The 17,947-nt window shown below is 29.6% G+C and overlaps 1 protein-coding gene across 1 annotated transcript; it reads left to right on the top strand.

Annotated features, from left to right (window-relative positions):
* The first annotated feature begins 414 nt into the window (after positions 1-414).
* Positions 415-17,468, top strand: LOC141533408 (uncharacterized). Its single transcript, XM_074252282.1, has 4 exons — positions 415-2,295; positions 14,166-14,277; positions 16,648-16,760; positions 17,451-17,468. Exons 1-4 carry the CDS (start codon positions 1,234-1,236, stop codon positions 17,466-17,468), a joined length of 1,305 nt encoding a protein of 434 aa, XP_074108383.1. The 5' UTR covers positions 415-1,233.
* Positions 17,469-17,947: the final 479 nt, after the last annotated feature.

Here is a 17,947-nt window from a genome sequence, read left to right on the forward strand (position 1 = left end):
AACATTAACTACGACGGGAAACCGTCGTAAGCCGCGTTATCGGAGCACCGGGGGCTCCATAGTAACCAACCTGATACAGAACTACCAAAAGCTGGTAGAGTTTTTGTGTAAACAATTATTCCTCCTCAACAAGGAAGGGGCCTATCTCCAATAAGTACGTGGACGTGCTATCTATCAATTAATCCACTAAAATTCATTTTTACCTGAACACACATTTTTTATTTTTATCAAAACCGCTCGTTGGTTTTAAATTAGGAGTAAAACGTCGACAGTGCGGAGAAAGGCTGCCGAGTTTTTACATCACCATGTACGGGGTAGTTTAGAGATAGGGTTGCTTCATTGGTGGTAGTGGTAGTGGTGGTGGTGGTGGTGGTGGTGGTGGTGCTGCTGCTGCTGTAATAGTTTTGTGTTTTATTTATCATTATGCCAAGTTGATTCCAAAAGGACTTGAGTTTTAAATAAATATAAATGTTTTATGTTTTTTGATGGTTCTATTACATAAAATGTGGTGCGCACGAGGTTGAGCTGCATCAGTGTTCTTTATCGGTAGTAGTTGTGCAAGTGCTTCGACAGAGTAATAAGTGTCGTAGATATATAGGAGTATAGGAGTAGATTGGTTGCGTTAAGTCGCTAGGTCTCTTATTCCGTCTAAGATTCATTCAATGACTCAGTTTTATCCTGGCAAATAAAATATTTTCACTAAATTTTTATGTTTAATCAAACATTAAATAGCTAAAAAAAAATACCTTATAATGTATTTATAACTTTATTGCCGCTCAAAAATTATCATCAATCATTATTTATTACGTAATCGAGGTGAGCGCACAATAAATATTATAAAAACACCATGCATCGGAGTGTCAGAGCTTGCTGCTTCGATCTCTTTCGAAGCACACTTGGTCTGGTGTAACAGCTAGTTAATGCTAGATCGGTATCAAGGAAAAGTGTAAAAGTATTTCCTGCAAGAAAAAAAAAAAATAAAGAATAAAAGTTTTAAAATTTTAAAGTTTATAAGACCAGGAGTTTTCCGGGTTAACGTGGGTCTTGATGAGCGTACGATCGATCGGGAGCTCGCGTGCTCGTAGTTGAGGACACTGACGACGCCCGGGTTTTGTTCTTCAAGAAAGCTTCCTTCTGGATTTAAATTGTTGAACCAGAATAAAAGTTACGGGAAAAAAATTAAAAACATTAATTGCGGTTGATTAGTCAGACTTAAAGTGCAAGTCGAAGTTTATGGGGGACTTTGGAGGCGCAAGCCTTTTTTCAAATACTCCGACGACAGGGTGCAGACAAACGAGCACGTCGTCAACGGTAACGCTGCTAAGCAACCAAGTAGGAGCTATGCAAGACGATCTTTTGATAGAGAAGCAGAGCAGCGCTAAAGCAGCGCCTCTTTCACCAGGGCTGGATCCACCCGGTGATAAATCTAAGGATGTGTCTGAGGCTGAAAACATCGCCATCGCTCCGTCTACGACCTCGTCTATGGACAAGGAGATTTCTTCGTGCGGCAACTCTTCGAGCTTGCAAGGATTCACGGATCCAGTAAGAGTTCCTAGCTTGTGGGCGAACACATCTGATGATTCTGGACTTCATTCGCTGCCAGTAAATGGTTCAATAGCGACTTTCCAAAACTTCCCGGCCGGTGGACCCGGGCTGTTTGCAGGGTCAGGATCTCGACGCGCTATCACTGCGAGTCACAACTTTCCTCAGCATGGGAACGCAAGCTCTGCTGCAGGCAGACACGGTCTGCAAGTCAGCAACCAGCAGCAGCAGCAGCAGCAGCAGCAGCAGCAGCAGCAGCAGCAGCAGCAACAGCAACAACAGCAGCAAGCTCAGCAGCAGGCTCAACAGCAAGCTCAACAGGCTCAGCAAACGGGCCAACAACCACCTACCTCTCATCCAGGTGTCTATCACCATGTGAAAGGATACGCTGCTTGGTCAGGTGGTCCTCAAGGGCCTCAACAATGGGGTGGAGGACCACAAGCTACCGCCAGCTCAGCATTGTCACCCTGGAGTCGCGGTAGATCCGTGCCAAATCTCCCACCACTGCATTCATCCTTGCATGCCGCAGCAGCGGTCGCTGCGGCTGCTGGCTTGCAAGGCAGAAAACCAAGTCCGACATTTCCGGGGCATTCTGGGCCCAATCAATCTCATCCTTCGAATATCAGCCCGGTTAAGTTTCGGCGTAGCACTTCTTATCCTGGCAAGGGGAATCTTTATCCGCCTCAGCCTGCGCCGACTTTTGAAGTCACTACTGCTGAAGAAAGAGATTTGCTTCAATTACCCTATCAGCAGGTCAGTTTGAGAATTTATTTTGGTACACAGAAAAAATTTTTCGTCATTGTGTAGAGTGTTAAAATTTGTGTGTAGAATATTACACTCTAGTGTGTAGAATTTAACATTCTAGTGTGTTAAATCATTGAATCAACACATGAGAATGTTAAATTTTACACACTAGAGTGTAATATTCTACACATGAAATTTTAACATTCTACACCATGACGAAATATTTTTTACTGTGTAAATATTTAACAAGTGGGGTCAAACATTTTCATTTTCATTTTTTTCAACGGAATTTATTTTTGATTTTTTTTATATAAGGTAAAAGACCTCATTAGTGGCACTTTTTCTGTCAATGAATAAATGTTCTACTTGGAATAAAAATTAAAAATTTTTTTGATCTAAAAGTCTTAAAGATGCGGAATAATATATTCATAATAAAAATGAATGATTTCATTAATTAAGTACCAAAATCAAAGAAAGTGTCAGTAATTGGATCCCCGCCACTACTGGGGTCTTTTACTTATTTTTTTTTTTTTTTATTAATTGTTCATTTTTTGTTAAATTGGACATTTTAAAAAAAAATTTTTAAATGTTAATTTTTCACTTAATTATGGCCCAAAACGGGATTGACTCCACTTGTAAATTATAACCTTTATTTTTATTTTAAATTTTTGATTTGATTTAAAATTTTTAAACCCAATACTAAAGGTTTCGTTGTGTTTTTGATCTGTTACGAAATATCACACTATAAGTTCATACGTGGTGTGTTATGCAACGACACTTATAAGTACACATTTAATTTTAGAGTTGTCGTTAGTCGAGTTTTTTCAACTGCTTCATGATATTTTTATTGTGTTATTTTTTTACACTATTTGTATGAGTATTTTTGGTATTTATTAATAACTTTTTTTTCGAGCAAAAAGTTTAAAAATTATTTAAAAATTTTTGAAAAAATTTTAAAAACTTCTCTTAAATTATCGACTAGATTATTTACCAGGCAGTAAATAATTTTGATAAAACAAAATACAGAGTAGCTTATTTTACAAAAAACATTATTGTATGTTCATTCGTCGTCGATTGTGACCTAATTTCTTCAACTAGCTTCTCTCTTCTCGGTCGATGTGTCTAGAATAAGTAAGCTTAGCTATTTTAACCGCAGAACAAAAATAAGTGATGCATACCATTCGAACGAAATGGCGAGAGTTTCGTTTTAATCATCATTTTCTTTATTTTTATTATTTTATTTATTTTTTGCCTTGGCATTTTCTTCGGGAATTTTTATCTTACCACAGAGACCTTTTTAACCATCTTTTATTAGCTGAACCGAGCTGGGTGTAAATATTGATTATATCCTGAAGCATTGTCAATCCATAAAAAATAAAAATTTATTAAGTGTGTTCAGTCGCAGCGTACATTGTTAGCGTCAAACAATCAACTCAATTTATAAAATTTCTTTTTTTTTCCTCCACTTACTTTTATAATTTTTTAATTAACTGCCGTGTAAGTTATTTTATTTTTTTAGTTTTGATTCGTGAACATGTAAACAGGTTAAAACAAAAATTTGTAAATCGATACCAGACAAGTGCTCAAAAAACTTGTAAGCGTTTTTTTTTTTTTTATTGTATTGTATGCGCTGACTATTAAATCAGACAATTAAAGCTTAAAAATAAATTAAAAAGGAATAATTAAAAACAATAATAAAAATATAAGTAATTTTTTGCATATTGTTTAGAAATAGAATCTATTTCTGGCCGTAAAAAAATTCTCAATAAATTTTTTAAAAATTTTAATTCATTTTTTTTTTTTTTTATTAATTAAAGTTAATTATAAAAAACATAATTTGGAAAAAATTTCTTAAAATCTCAATTTTTTGACGGTAAAAAATTTTTAAACTTGTTTTTTTCAAATTGTTTATGGTGAAATGCATAAAAAATTATTTGAAAAAATTTTGGAAACAATTTTTTGTAAAAATTTAATTTTTTATTTAAAGCTGAAAATTAAAAAATTTTAATTAAAATTTTATTTCGAGATTACAAAGAATATACTCCAGATATCACTCAGTATAATCTGGATTATACCAGTTACTATCTAAAATTTTTTTTTTTCACAACAGATATCACTGAGTATAATCTGGGATAATATTCAGTGTCATCTTGTTCTTTTCGAGTACTTAGTTTTAAAAAATTAAACTGGATAATATGAATAATATCAATTTTATTTTAAATAAATTATAATTTATAATGCTATATAATTAATGAAGAAATTTAAATAGAGTCACTAAATCCATTGAATTAATTTTTAATAACTAAAAGTGGAACAATAACATAAAAGTTGAAAGAGTAAATCGAAGTCATATGTACATATATTCGCTATTCACCTTGAGTGTGTATATCAGCACATATGTATTGCTGTACAGTTGGCAATCATCGTAACATAGTCGTGGCGCGATATGAGTATTTGTTGTTTACTATGATAAATGTTATTTTATTTTTCAGTCGGAACCGAGATTGTTACATTCCTGTAATATTTGTAAATATCTTTACAATATTTGTGAATATATGCAATAGTAAAGTGTAACTTGAAAAATGTACGATTATTCTATGCGAAAAAGCAAAGTATTGATCTTTGAAGCTGGTCCAAAAATAGTTTAGAACGAAAATAGGCCGACGCTGCAGTCTAATGCATTCTGCAGTGCGGCTAATGTCGTTTGAGCTTCAATAAAATCATGTATTGTTCTTCAATGTAATTTAAAGATTCGAACAAAAGAAATTTTTTTTTCTGCAAAATTTATCATAGGAAAAAAAAATTTATTTTATACAAATTTATCATAATAATAAATCAAAGATTGCCTGGTTGAGTTGTAATTTTGAATTGTATGTAACTCTATAAATATAAAAGTCAATTTTATAGTCAACTTAGTATGGCATAGTAAAGTATGTAAAGTAATAGAGCTTCTTGCGACGGTATAGTAAGATCATATTATCATATGTACAGTAAAAAAGTTGGCTTACAAGATCATGCATCGTTAGATATAACTATGTATACAAGATTTTTTTTATAAACTTATAACAGCGTAAAATTACAATTGATGAACTGAAAATCTTTAATTTTGAATAACTTACTTCAATAATTATTATTTGTAGTCGCAATTTATTTAAAAGTATTTTTGCAATTTGTTCCTACATAACACTTCAAACCGAAGTTGTCAAGTCGAATGGTCTAATTTTATCAAAATATTTATTTTTACTATTAAAATGTCGATAACTGAGTTTTGATTCGATTTTAATTGAGCTATACACTTTAAAAAAATTATATTGATAGTTTTCACCAAAAAATAAACTCACAATTTTTTTATTATATTTGTCTAAATCATCAAAAAATTTATTTTTATAAATAAAAATAAATATAAGGGGAATGATCGAGATGTGCGCAGGCTCTTGACCTATTCGCGCGAGAAAATAAATTTAAATTTAAGCCTCTAGAGTCGCTCTGGAGTCGAAGTATAATTCATAGTTCAATATAATATGTTATCGATAATCTATTATCTTCGACGAATCGTACAGTATATAATTGACTAACCAACTAAGCTGTAAAGTTTATTGAGAGAATTTAATTCATTGCAGTGACATATATAAAATAAAAATTTGACGCGTAAGCAATTTGATATTGATTAATTTTTTATTAAACATTTTTTTCGTAGCCAAATTTTATATTGTACGTACGAGTTTCATTTAAAAATTAAATATCTGACCACAAAATTATTTAAACATCAATATTGAGTATAATGAAAGTTAGTTATGCCGATTTTCCAATTAATCAATTGTAATTTATATTATTAAGAGAATAAGAAAAATTTTGTCTCCAGGATAGTCATATTGTGTCTTTTCAAGGTTTCATATTACTCTCACCGATAGTCAATTTATGATGATAAATATTCAGGCTGCATTCGAAAATACTCGATCTCTAGATACATAATTAAGAAATGACCTTGTATCTTGTGAACTATTGACATTTTTAAAGATATAAGCTCACCCTGACATTACACTCATCGAGACCTTTTATTTGAGTACCCACATCAATTTTTCATATATTTATATATATATATATATATATATATATATATATATATATATATATATATATATATATATATATATATATATATATATATATATATGTATATATGAAAAATATATCAAAAATGCATGTGGGTACTCAAATGAAAGCTCTTGATGAGTGTAACATCGGGTTGGGCTTATATCTTTAAAAACGTCAATAATTAAGAAAGTACAGTGCAATTTAACAAAATTCATTACTTAACGAAGCAAAATTTTAGTTATTTACAGTTCACAAGTTACGGCAGTCACATAGTGTTTGCACGGTTGCTAGCTTTTATTTACTTACGTAATTACTGTGAAAAATACTTTTAAGTTCATTCAGAATTCACAATTACATTTACAAATATATAGTCTACGCTTCTGGAAATTTTCGTATGTTATTTTCTCTTTACAAGTCTACAAATAAATAAATGAGACTTTAATCTAAAAGTTTGAACATTAAAGTAGATATTTATCTTTATTTTTAAGTTTTTGCTCTGCTTACTGCTTGTTTCGTTTCAATCTCTCCTTCGTCATACTTTTTCTTGTTTTACTGATTTATTATCTTTACGGCTGAACTGACGTACTTCGTTCTCCTGCATTTGGAAAAGTAATTCGTATAAGTTACTTTTTCGCCTTATATTGATAAATATTAAAGTATAAAATACTAATAATTTTGTACAATAAATATGTGTATCAAGAAAGTTTGTTCAGAAAATTTTGTTTTCTCTTTATTTCGCTTTTGAAATTAAATTAAAATCAACTTATATGAAAGAAAATAAATATGTGTAACTTTACGCGAGATTGAAGTAAAACTACGTTGACGTTTAGTTAAATTATTCTGACGTAAAGATAAACAAGTTCGATTAAAAATTTTAGCAGTATTAATTACATTCAATTGTCGTAAAGAGTAAAATCGAACTAGCTGCTGAGCTTTCGTTATTTTTTATTACCCAAAGTGTCAAAAATTTTTTAGTTAAAAAATTCTGCCTCTAATTTTCCCTACAATCAGCATTTAAAACCAAATCCATTCATAAACTTTTATAACAATGAATATTTGAATTTTATCCTTGTTTTTAAAAATTCACTAACATGTCGAAAAGAAGGAACTTCAAACTAAATTAGAATAAAAATTAAATTTCTGTAACTTAAAAATTATTTATATTGTATTTAGCAAATGAAAAAATAAAATTTCCCGTTCTAGTTCTGTAAGTTCTCTGTTTTAACTAGTACTTTCGTCGGCAGTATTTCAATTAATGTAAAATACTTAAGGGAATGGAAAAGCTCAGAAGAGAGAAAGAGAAAAAGAGAGAGAGAGAACAGCATTTTCCCAGGCTATATGAAAGAAAAGCGTTTTTCCTCGGTAGCACCAGCAATAGCATAAGTAGGTCACCCCATTTGTGTTGTAGCATGAGGGGGTTGGCTTTAGTAGTGGGAAGAGGGTAACACAAAGACTGGTTGCACAAGAGGGGATGCCGTACGCGAATGGCGGCGTTATGGACTTGGGAGTAGGGTTGACGGGGAATGAAAACGGGTGAAGAAAATCCCGACAGGGTAAGGGGTAGTAAAAATCTCGCTACAGGTTTTCTCTTGTTTTGTTAGTTATGCCACGTAGCAAAGTCTGTCCCATTAAATATTGCCGCAAGCATCAACAAAGAATGTGCAGTATGTTATTGTATAATATAAATATACGCTAAAAATGTCATCGAATCAATAGTCAGACGAACGCAAGCTCGATCGCAGGCGTCACTAATTTGATTCATACATTTCACTCAACTATTATCCTTCATTCAGTATTTCCGCTAATTTTTTTATCCATTATATTTTAATTTATTAGTAATTTACGATGCAATTCTCATTACCATATATTTATGTATTATTCGCTGTAAATTTTTATTTCTTTGGTCCATTGGAACTAATTAGACTTTTCAATTGAGAAAAAAAAATTTTTTTAACATACAATAAGTGCCTGGATATAAATTATAGGCTAATTATTGGAAATTGTCAATCGTAGTATTTAGATATTGATGAAATACTAATTAAAAAATTGAAGAACATTTTTTAAATAAAAAACAGCAATATCATTGAATGTAAATTTATTTTTTTTTTAATTATTTCAAATTAGATTTCTTAATCAGGATAATTAAACATGCTAAAAACAGTTTGCATCGCTTGAAATTTAACAAAAATAAAATTAGTTGACATTTAAAAATTTTTATAAATTTTTTATTGAAGAAATTTCAATTAAACAATTAAAAAAAAAAATTCATGTGTAAAAAATTAAAAAAATTACAAGTGCAATTTTTTAGAAATATTTTTTTAGTTGTAATTTAATTTAAAAAAAAAACTTAAAAAATTTTAGACGTCTGCTAACTTCAGTGACATTTAAATTGATTAGAAATAATAATAATCTATTTTTAGTCTTAACGATACTTCATTAAAACCAAATGAAGAACTTCTCAGCACTTTCGCCATGTTTACTGATAGACGATTGACCTGATTATTTTTTTACCGTGAGCCTAAAATCTGCTAAATATTGAGTTAAATATTCTAGGATGTATTATAATAAATAATAATTTATAAATTTACAATCAGACCTTGAAAAATTTTGATAACTAATGCACTGTAAGTATAGTTCATGAAATAAAAACATTGAAAACTTCGGAGGGTTACAAAGTTTAAAAATGTATGTATAAAATATATTAAAATTTTCATACTGGTACTAGTACTAGTAGCAGTAGTAGTTAATATTCATAGTGGCTGATCGTGTCGTTGGTAAGTAAATAGTAAATGCAACGTCACTAATCGATACAAGTGACCTCAAGCAGAATAAACACAAGTCGTTAAGAACTGCTGCTACTGCGGCCTGCGGCACCGCCAGACATACGCAGCCACATCTAACCTCTAGGCGCACGCGATTCACTATCGACATTTTTTTGAATATCACAATATTTACTGTTATTTATTTTTATTTATAGAATCGAAAAAATATATATTAAAAGCAGAAACTGACCTAGATATAACTTTTCCGACAATTTACTATATTTTTAAATTTATGACCAAAAATAAATTTAGTAAGGGTTTTTTATAAATAAAAACTCACCTGTACAAACTAAAAACGGATTTATGGCGCTTAAAATGTTTTACTTTTATGAGTTTTACACTTTGCTTTGTTAACAGCGCGTGAGATGGAAAAAACTGTAAAATGTTTGACTTCATAGATCGTCGCTGTTTTCATTTATTTTCATAAAAACCTACTGCAAATTGCTGTTAAAACTTTCGGAATATATTATTTTTATTTTTGTGTTTTTGTACTTTTTAAGCTTTGAAACAATTTAACAGACATAAAACGTTTGAAAAATTATAACCAATTAACCAATTAAGCAAACAATTTTCCAATTTTCATTCGATGTTATTGTCAACATAAGTTAATTCGGAAACATTTCAATAACACGGTCTAAAGTTACACGTGTGTTGAAGCGTACTTGGCGCTAGACACTACCGCGTCTCTGAATATATTTCTGGAATAAATGATTTGTTTTTTGCAATCACTTTTAAATTACTAGACCGATTGATTTAAAGACTAATCAATTCTGAAGCTTGATAAACTTCATTTGAATTGATCGAAACTCTGATTTGTTAGAAAATTATTCTTGACGTAAAAATTCAAAAAATTTGTCGAAAAAAATCAGAATTATTAATAATCATTTATTTGACATATTCGTATAAGCCGCATAATATATTATTTTACATGCCTGAAAGATATGTTCAGTTATGTGGTATCACAAAAACGATATTAATTTCATTTTAGATACACAAAGCATGTGCAGACATCCTACCAAAGGTAACAGAACGTAAGGCGTATCCGATAAACTTTATTATAAAAAAATTGTTGATTATTTTCTGTTTCTAGACGTACAATCTAATATAATTAATTTGATGATAAAAAAATTGACGATTGCTCTATTTTCACTGTTTTTATACTTTTTAATTTCCCGCTAAGAAAATTGAAAATTTTCAAAAATCGGAAAGTTATTGGTTAAACTCTGTTTTATTAAACTTCTATTAGATTTTTGAGCTTGGAAAGCTCAAAATGATACGCAATCTATATTTTTGAACTCAAATTAAATTTTGAGAGCTTAAGTATGGAATTAGCGGAAAGTTACAGGGATATGACCTTTAAGGTCAACCGTTTTCCTAATTTTTTCATTTACGTTAATGATGACTACATATTAATATATTATTCATATTAATTACAATTAGAATAATTAGAAGATGTATGTAAACAAAGTGAAAAAATATTTTGTAAAGAATTAGCATAATATCACCGAGATTTTTAGTTTTTCTTTTTGCTTTGTATTCTATTTGAGTTCTCTCCCACCACTCATTTGACTTATTCATTTTAAATTGCTTAGAGAACTTTTTCCCTCTTAAGTATCTCTCTCGCGTTCTCGCGGAGTCGTCAATGACGAAAGGAGACAAGAGGGTATCATTTCCTGAAGGGATAGAGAGTCTGTTTCTGGTCTAGACGGCGTTCTCTCTAGTATCATTACTTTACTGTAGTCTAATTTTTTTTACTCGTTGAATCTTCATTACTTCTCTCACATGCGTACAAATATATAGAAAATTTCAAATAGTACCGTATGTTTAAGTTTCCTTTCTTTTCAAACGAAAACATGGTAAAATATGCATAGAAAAATACAACACATTTTTACTTTGTGTTTATTTTGTTTAAAACTTTTGTTTTTCGTTTTTACTGTTACTTTGAACACATTTTTATTATCCACAAGCACCCAAACATTTATCAGACTTTCATAATAATAATTATTATGTCATGCGGAATTAAAGAAGAAACAAAGAAAAAAAACGTTGGTGTAAAAATAAATATCTATGAAACAATACATGTGTCTAGATTAAAGTTTTAATTTATGTTGTAGTTGAGTAATATTTTGTAAAGTACAGAGAACTTAAATTTTAAATTTGACAAATGACTTATTCTTTCCGCTATCTAGTAAATTTTTGCTGTCATTAAGGGCCATTTTTTCAATCCAGAATAAAATTTTATCCAGTAATGAAATATTTATTTATTTATAATATAACAAAATGAAAAAAATTCAATTTGTTGAATCAATTTTTTTACAACTTTGATCCAAAAGAAAAAAGCTCTTGGAAAAATTATATGTATTTTATTTGGAAACAATTTAATGTTTAGTTAAATTTTAAAGGATACATTTTTTTTCAGGAATAGTTTTTTTTACAATGAATTTTTGTTATTCTACTTTAGACAATGCTTGAATTACAAAACGTAAATTAGTGTTTCTGGTAAAAATAAATCTCCTGCTGAAAACCGCAGTAAATAATTAATCGACCGAAAGGTTACGATACCCCGGCCTTTTCTTCGCTCATCCGCTTATGACTTGAAATCCTATTCAAACTTGTATGAATGTATTGTAAGCTTCCTATCCATACCGCAACTCTCACTTATATTAGTAAGATTTTTCAAAATCGAATTTTCTGAAAAATTATTGGACGCACAAAAAAAAATTCTAAATGAGTTGCTATACTTCAAACAACGAGTAAGTTTTTTAATTCCTAAGCACATAATTGAATATTTTTAGTCATGGATATAATTTGTTGAAAGTTATTTGATTTTGATTGGCAACAAGGGCATTGCATAACTTTAACGTTTAGCTCAATCGATATAGATTAGTATATTTGAAACACGAGAGGAAAGCACGACATTTTGACTTACGTAGAACTACTTCTACCCTTTAGTATGCAATCTATTGTTCTCTAAATCATTGTTTAACCCTATCCTGTATTTAGGATAATGCTTGATAAGGAAATATTAGAGAAATTTGATAAAATGAATAGTTTTACACTCAAAAAAATTCAATTTCAACAAGGTATTAATTTTGATTCAAAAAAATCAAGGTAAGAAATTCTTAAAGTGCGATAAGTTATCTTTAAAATAAATTTCTTGGGTCAAGATAACTTCTTTTGAATCAATACAGTTTTTCATCCGTGTATATTTTCGAGTGCTTAAGTTAGAAAATAGAGTAGTGAAAAGTTTGAGGAACGGCCTGCCGGGTGAACGTTGTTCAGATTTTTTTCCAGTGTAATGTACCTAAAAATCGACTTGACCCTACTTTAGATGAGGATAGAAGGTTCCTTTCACTACCTGTACTGGTCGACCTGCATACACGGTTTACTACTACGACTACTATATTCTTATAAAGTTCTTCTGGCCGTAAATTTGCGCCAGCGCAATTTCACAAAACAAGGAACAGTTTTTCTCTTTCTTCCTTGCAAAACATATATATGTTGGTACAAGGGTGTTTATATATATAGAGAAACGACAGAGCCAGCTTACAGTGAAAAATCAATATAGGAAAACCAGGAACTAGTAGCAGCAGGGCGTGCAAGCTCCACCCTAGCGCCATCATGTTCTCTCACTTTCATCCCCTCTTCTACTTACTTTCACACTCTCATCTATATTCATGTATAGAAACTTAAAAATATGTATATATGATGTAGAAGTGCACTAGGAAAAATACATAGACATTAATTTTACCCTTTTCTAACTTTCAATCTACGTCTCAACGACTTCAGTACCTTGGAAGAAAAAAAAAAATCGTCTTTCGTTACAGGCGCTACTTCTGAATGCCTACCTAAAAAAATAATATGCAAAAGTAATCACCCTTATGCATTTATGTGACGACGGAATTCGGCAAGTATGGCTGGAATTTTTTTGAGATAAAATTATAGAAACATTTGAAAAATTATTCTGTCTAAGGTAGCGCTTCATTATTAATGATGACGAAGATTTTGTAGTATAAAAATAAACAACCTGTATCAGTTGAAAAAAATCATCATTACTCAGATAAAATAAAGTATATACCATGTTTTTGTGATTTATCCATAATTATATAGAACTATGTGACCGCCGTGACTTGTGAACTATAAATAGATAAAATTTTGCGTTATTAAATAATGGCTTTTGTTAAATTGCACTGTACTTTCTTAAATATTGAAGTTTTTAAAAATATAAGCTCATCCCGATGTTACACTCATCAAGAGCTTTCATTTGAGTACCCGCATGCATTTTGATATATTTTTCATATATTCATATATATAAATATATAAAATATATGAAAAATTGATGTGGGTACTCAAATGAAAGGTCTCAATGACTGTAAAGTCGGGGTGAGCTTATATCTTTAAAAATGTTAATAGTTCACAAGATAAAAGGTAATTTCTTAATTATCGACAGATCTTAATATATTCAGATATCTGAATCGATTGTCTGGTAATAAATATTATGACTCTGGTAGTTATGATATTTTGATTTATATAATCATTTTTAGTCTTAAATCAATTTGTGAGTAGTAGTGGTCATGTTCTGGTCGGACATAGAGTTAGCGTGTCAAATATATGTGGTGTAGTTATAACTTGGAATTTCCCTCAAATCTTTTTACTCGTAACTAAGCTGTTATTTTATGCTACGTACGTCTGTTTTTCTCAATCGGTCAACGTCAAAAGCTTTGTTAGGTTTCTCTAGACATTTTTCTCTCTTTTTTTCTTCCACCCTTAAGGTATAGCCCTCATTTTTCGAGGTTGTTGAACCTAAATAAATTTATATAGGGAAATGGTCTGAGTTTTTGGTTGTTACATAAATTGCAGATTAATTTTTTCTGTTAAAAGTTTTTTTAAACTAAAAAAAATTAAAAAATTGTTTTCTGACGAATTAAGAAAGTTTAGTTAAATTGTTTGAATTTATTTCAGGATCGTATGACGGCGAACGGAAACTCACCACTGGATAATATGAGAACACTAGAGCATTATTTGAGTGACATAATGCGAGCAGGAGCGGCAGATACCCCAGAACATTTAAAAGGTGAGTCAGATTTAATTATTGTAAGTGTATTGACAGAATCCAGCGTTACTGTTTTTGACATAATTTATATAGGTAGCTGTTTGAGTTAAAAATTTACGAATTAATTTTAACAACAGCAATTACAAGTTCAGACAGTTTAAATTAATCCGAGAAAATTACATAATCTTCAAATATAAATATTTATGACTAATTTATATTTATATTAAATTCAAACATCACTTAAACTATGTTTTTTTCAAATTGTTTTTTTGTATATGAAAAAAAAACTTAATTTTACAAAAAAGTGTGATTTCTTCAGCTGAAAAAAAGAGTGAAACTAAAATTTCAAACAATTTAATTTTTCTAACAAGAAAGTTCTTTTTTTTCAAAATAGTAAAAATTAAAAAAATTTTTGAGCAGTTCTAATCAATGGAACTGTTCAAACAATATTTATTAACGAAGATTATGAGGATTGATTTTCTCAATCAGAAAAATGAACTATTCCTCTACATAATTATGTTGCACTTCCCATGTACAAAACCGAAATTTTGGTAGTAAGGGCTACAGTATCATTTGTCTTCCATAAATTTGCTGTGAGTAATCAATAATCCTTTAATCTCATTATTCTTGAAAATAAATGAGCAAATGGTCTTAAGAATATAAATTTAATAGTCAAAAAATGGTAAATCGTGTAGAAATTAAATTGTTGCTCGAATAATAAAAAAAAAAAAAATATTATTTTGCATTAACTTAACACAAAAATATTTAACGATAAGTTTTTTGAAGTTATGACGTAAAATTTTTTACTTTATAATAAATAATAAATTAATTCTTCAGTTGTAACCTTTAACCATCAAAAACCGAAATATGTGGTCAAGTTTGCAAATATAAGTATTTAGTATATTTTTATCTTTTTTAATAAAACTAGAGCAGGAATGTTAAAGCAGACCTCAATTCCTTAGCCTCGTGGTAATAATCTATACGAAGGGTGGATAGTTTATTTCAATAAACTACCTTTATTTCTCTAAAACTTTATTTCAATCTTCTTTATATCTGAAAATTATTTCGCAATTTATACTTTAATAAGAAAGTGTGTGATTTTTGACAAACTTGTAGAAATTTTGTATTAGGTGTACTTGAAAAAAAATTCAAAGATTGTCATTGGCGAGGGTGAGATAGCACGTTACGCTTCAGTTGTTAGACTTCGCACGTTTTGTAGCGCTTTCGAAAGTGGCAAAGAAAAGTGGTTGAGATGACACCCTTGTCCTTGACTCAGCGCAAAAATGTCTGTCTGAAGAGTCATGCAGACGACTATAGTAGATAAAGCAGCTGCTCTTAGTAGTCCTTGTAATGCAAAAGAAACATCAAGAGAATGTGGCAATAAAAGAATAGGTATCAAAGATAGCACATGTACAGTTTTAACGATTTTCTTGTGATGACGATACAAAAAATGGTAAAAGAATCAAGCCAATACAAAATTTCGTTTGATAGAAATGATGAAAGTAGTCTACATTCTTAAGAAAATAAGAAAAATTTTGTTTCTAGGATAGTCATTTGATAAAATCGGTTTTTTTAATTAAATTTAGTGTCATTACAAAGGTCTTGATTTGAATTTGTGCCTTTTCAAGATTTGATATTATTCTCACCGATAGTCAATTTATGACGATAAATATTCAGGTTGCATTCGAAAATTCTCCATCTCTAGATACATAATTAAAAAATGACCTTTCATCTTGTGAACTATTGACATTTTTAAAGATATAAGCTCAGCCCGACATTACACTCATCGAGACCTTTCATTTGAGTACTCACATAAATTTTTCACATATTTTATATATTTATATATATTATATATATATGTATATATGAAAAATATATCAAAAATGCATGTGGGTACTCAAACGAAAGCTCTTGATAAGTGTAACATCAAGATGAGTTTACATCTTTAAAAATGTCAATAATTAAGAAATGACATTGTATCTTGTCAACTAATGGTATTTTTAAAGATATAAGCTCAGCCCGACATTACACTCATCGAGACCTTTCATTTGAGTACCCACATCAATTTTTCATATATTTTATATATTTATATTATATATATAAATATATGAAAATATATATAAAAAAATCATATGGGTACTCAAATGAAAGCTCTTGATGAGTGTAACATCGGGATGAGTTTATATCTTTGAAAACGTCAATAGGTAACCAGTACGTTACGAATTTTTGAGCCAAACGATTTCTCAATTAATTAGTAGATAGACAATTCCTTAAAAATAATAAAATTTAACAATGTATGCACAATAATATTTATAATTTCACCTTTGGTTTGTTTGTGTATCACTCCGAAAGAATGAAAAGTATGTAGGATTTTGTATTATGCACCATTAGTGGCGTATGTTCAGGTTGTCGGATGCGGACATCAGGACGACAAAGCTTTGCAAATATTCAAGGGACAAAAACTTGTCTCAAACAGCAGTGAAGAGGGACGCGATGGGTGGGTGGTGAGTGCAAGGTTGGATAAAAAAAAAAAAAAAAAAAAAAGACAGATGAGGGATCGGGTAAACTAGACTTACCGTGGACACATACTTTTATGTATACATCAAAATTTATAACTAGTGTGTGTTAGCATCGCTCTAGTATAGATCTCGTTGTAAATGTATCATAATTTTGATAATACACTAAGATGAAAATTTTTATAAAATTTTATTAATCTCTTTAATAATAATTTCAAAAAGTTATTTGGAATTAAAAATAAATTTTTTTTTTTTAAAAGTTGATCTATGGAAATTAACAAAATCTCTCTCAATTATAAACTTAAGAATTGAAAATTTCAAGATTTAACGAGAAAATATATTATGTTCTTGTAGTAAATCGTTTGAGTGAAGAGTTGATTCTAGATATTAATATTCTAGATACTGAGAGAGATATTTTATTATTTATTAATTGTCTGGAGTTGAAACGCAAACCGCAAAGATTTCTTTTCGTGGTTCGAGACGGTATTAACCAACGTGTAAAAATATCATTGTGGTATTGTTTACAAGTAGTACACGGAGCATCCAGTCGTTATAATGATTGTAGAAAAAAAAATTTTTTTTATGTCAATTAATAAAGAAATCTTAGAAAATAAATATTGTTGGTGTAAATTATGTAATAATATAATGTAAAACAAGCATTTAAAATTTTTTCAACAGATTGATTTCTTAAGTTAAGTATTACTCATAGATAAATCATAAACAGTAACTATTTCAATATTCAAAAACGAGTTTTGATCAAAAAAATTAATTTCGATTTAAGAACATTTTTTTTTTTTTTTTTTTTTTTTTTTTTCCATAAAACAATTATCAAGTAATATCTTGTTAAAATTAAAAAAGAATGTGAAATAAGTAAAAAAAAAAAATATACTTCACCTCATACTCGGTACATATTGTAAAACTTTTGACAACTGATAAAACACTAATTAACATTAAAAATAAATTATATCATAAATGAATTTATTTTACAAATATAGTCGAGTTATAGACTGTATTTAGGCATACAATTAAATGTTGATATTCATTGAAATGATGAATTACGTGGTTATCTTTACGAGGACAGACAGAAAAAAAAAATCCTTTTGGTATATTGATTACATAATTTTTTATATCTCGTATGCTCTCAGACAATTACGTAAAAATCAAGAATGATTACG

This window comes from Cotesia typhae, unplaced genomic scaffold, assembly GCF_013202065.1.
Source record: "Cotesia typhae breed Kobodo isofemale line unplaced genomic scaffold, CoteBio_Ctyphae contig_83, whole genome shotgun sequence".
Classification (NCBI taxonomy): Eukaryota; Metazoa; Arthropoda; class Insecta; order Hymenoptera; family Braconidae; genus Cotesia; species Cotesia typhae.

What these genes read in the sequence shown, in the direction of transcription:
- LOC141533408 (XM_074252282.1), top strand. Translation starts at nt 1,234, where the DNA reads ATGGGGGACTTTGGAGGCGCAAGCCTTTTTTCAAATACTCCGACGACA. An exon ending in TTCAATTACCCTATCAGCAG is followed by an intron (nt 2,296 to 14,165) that starts GTCAGTTTGAGA and finishes AATTTATTTCAG; the next exon opens with GATCGTATGACGGCGAACGG. An exon ending in TACCCCAGAACATTTAAAAG is followed by an intron (nt 14,278 to 16,647) that starts GTGAGTCAGATT and finishes ATGCACCATTAG; the next exon opens with TGGCGTATGTTCAGGTTGTC.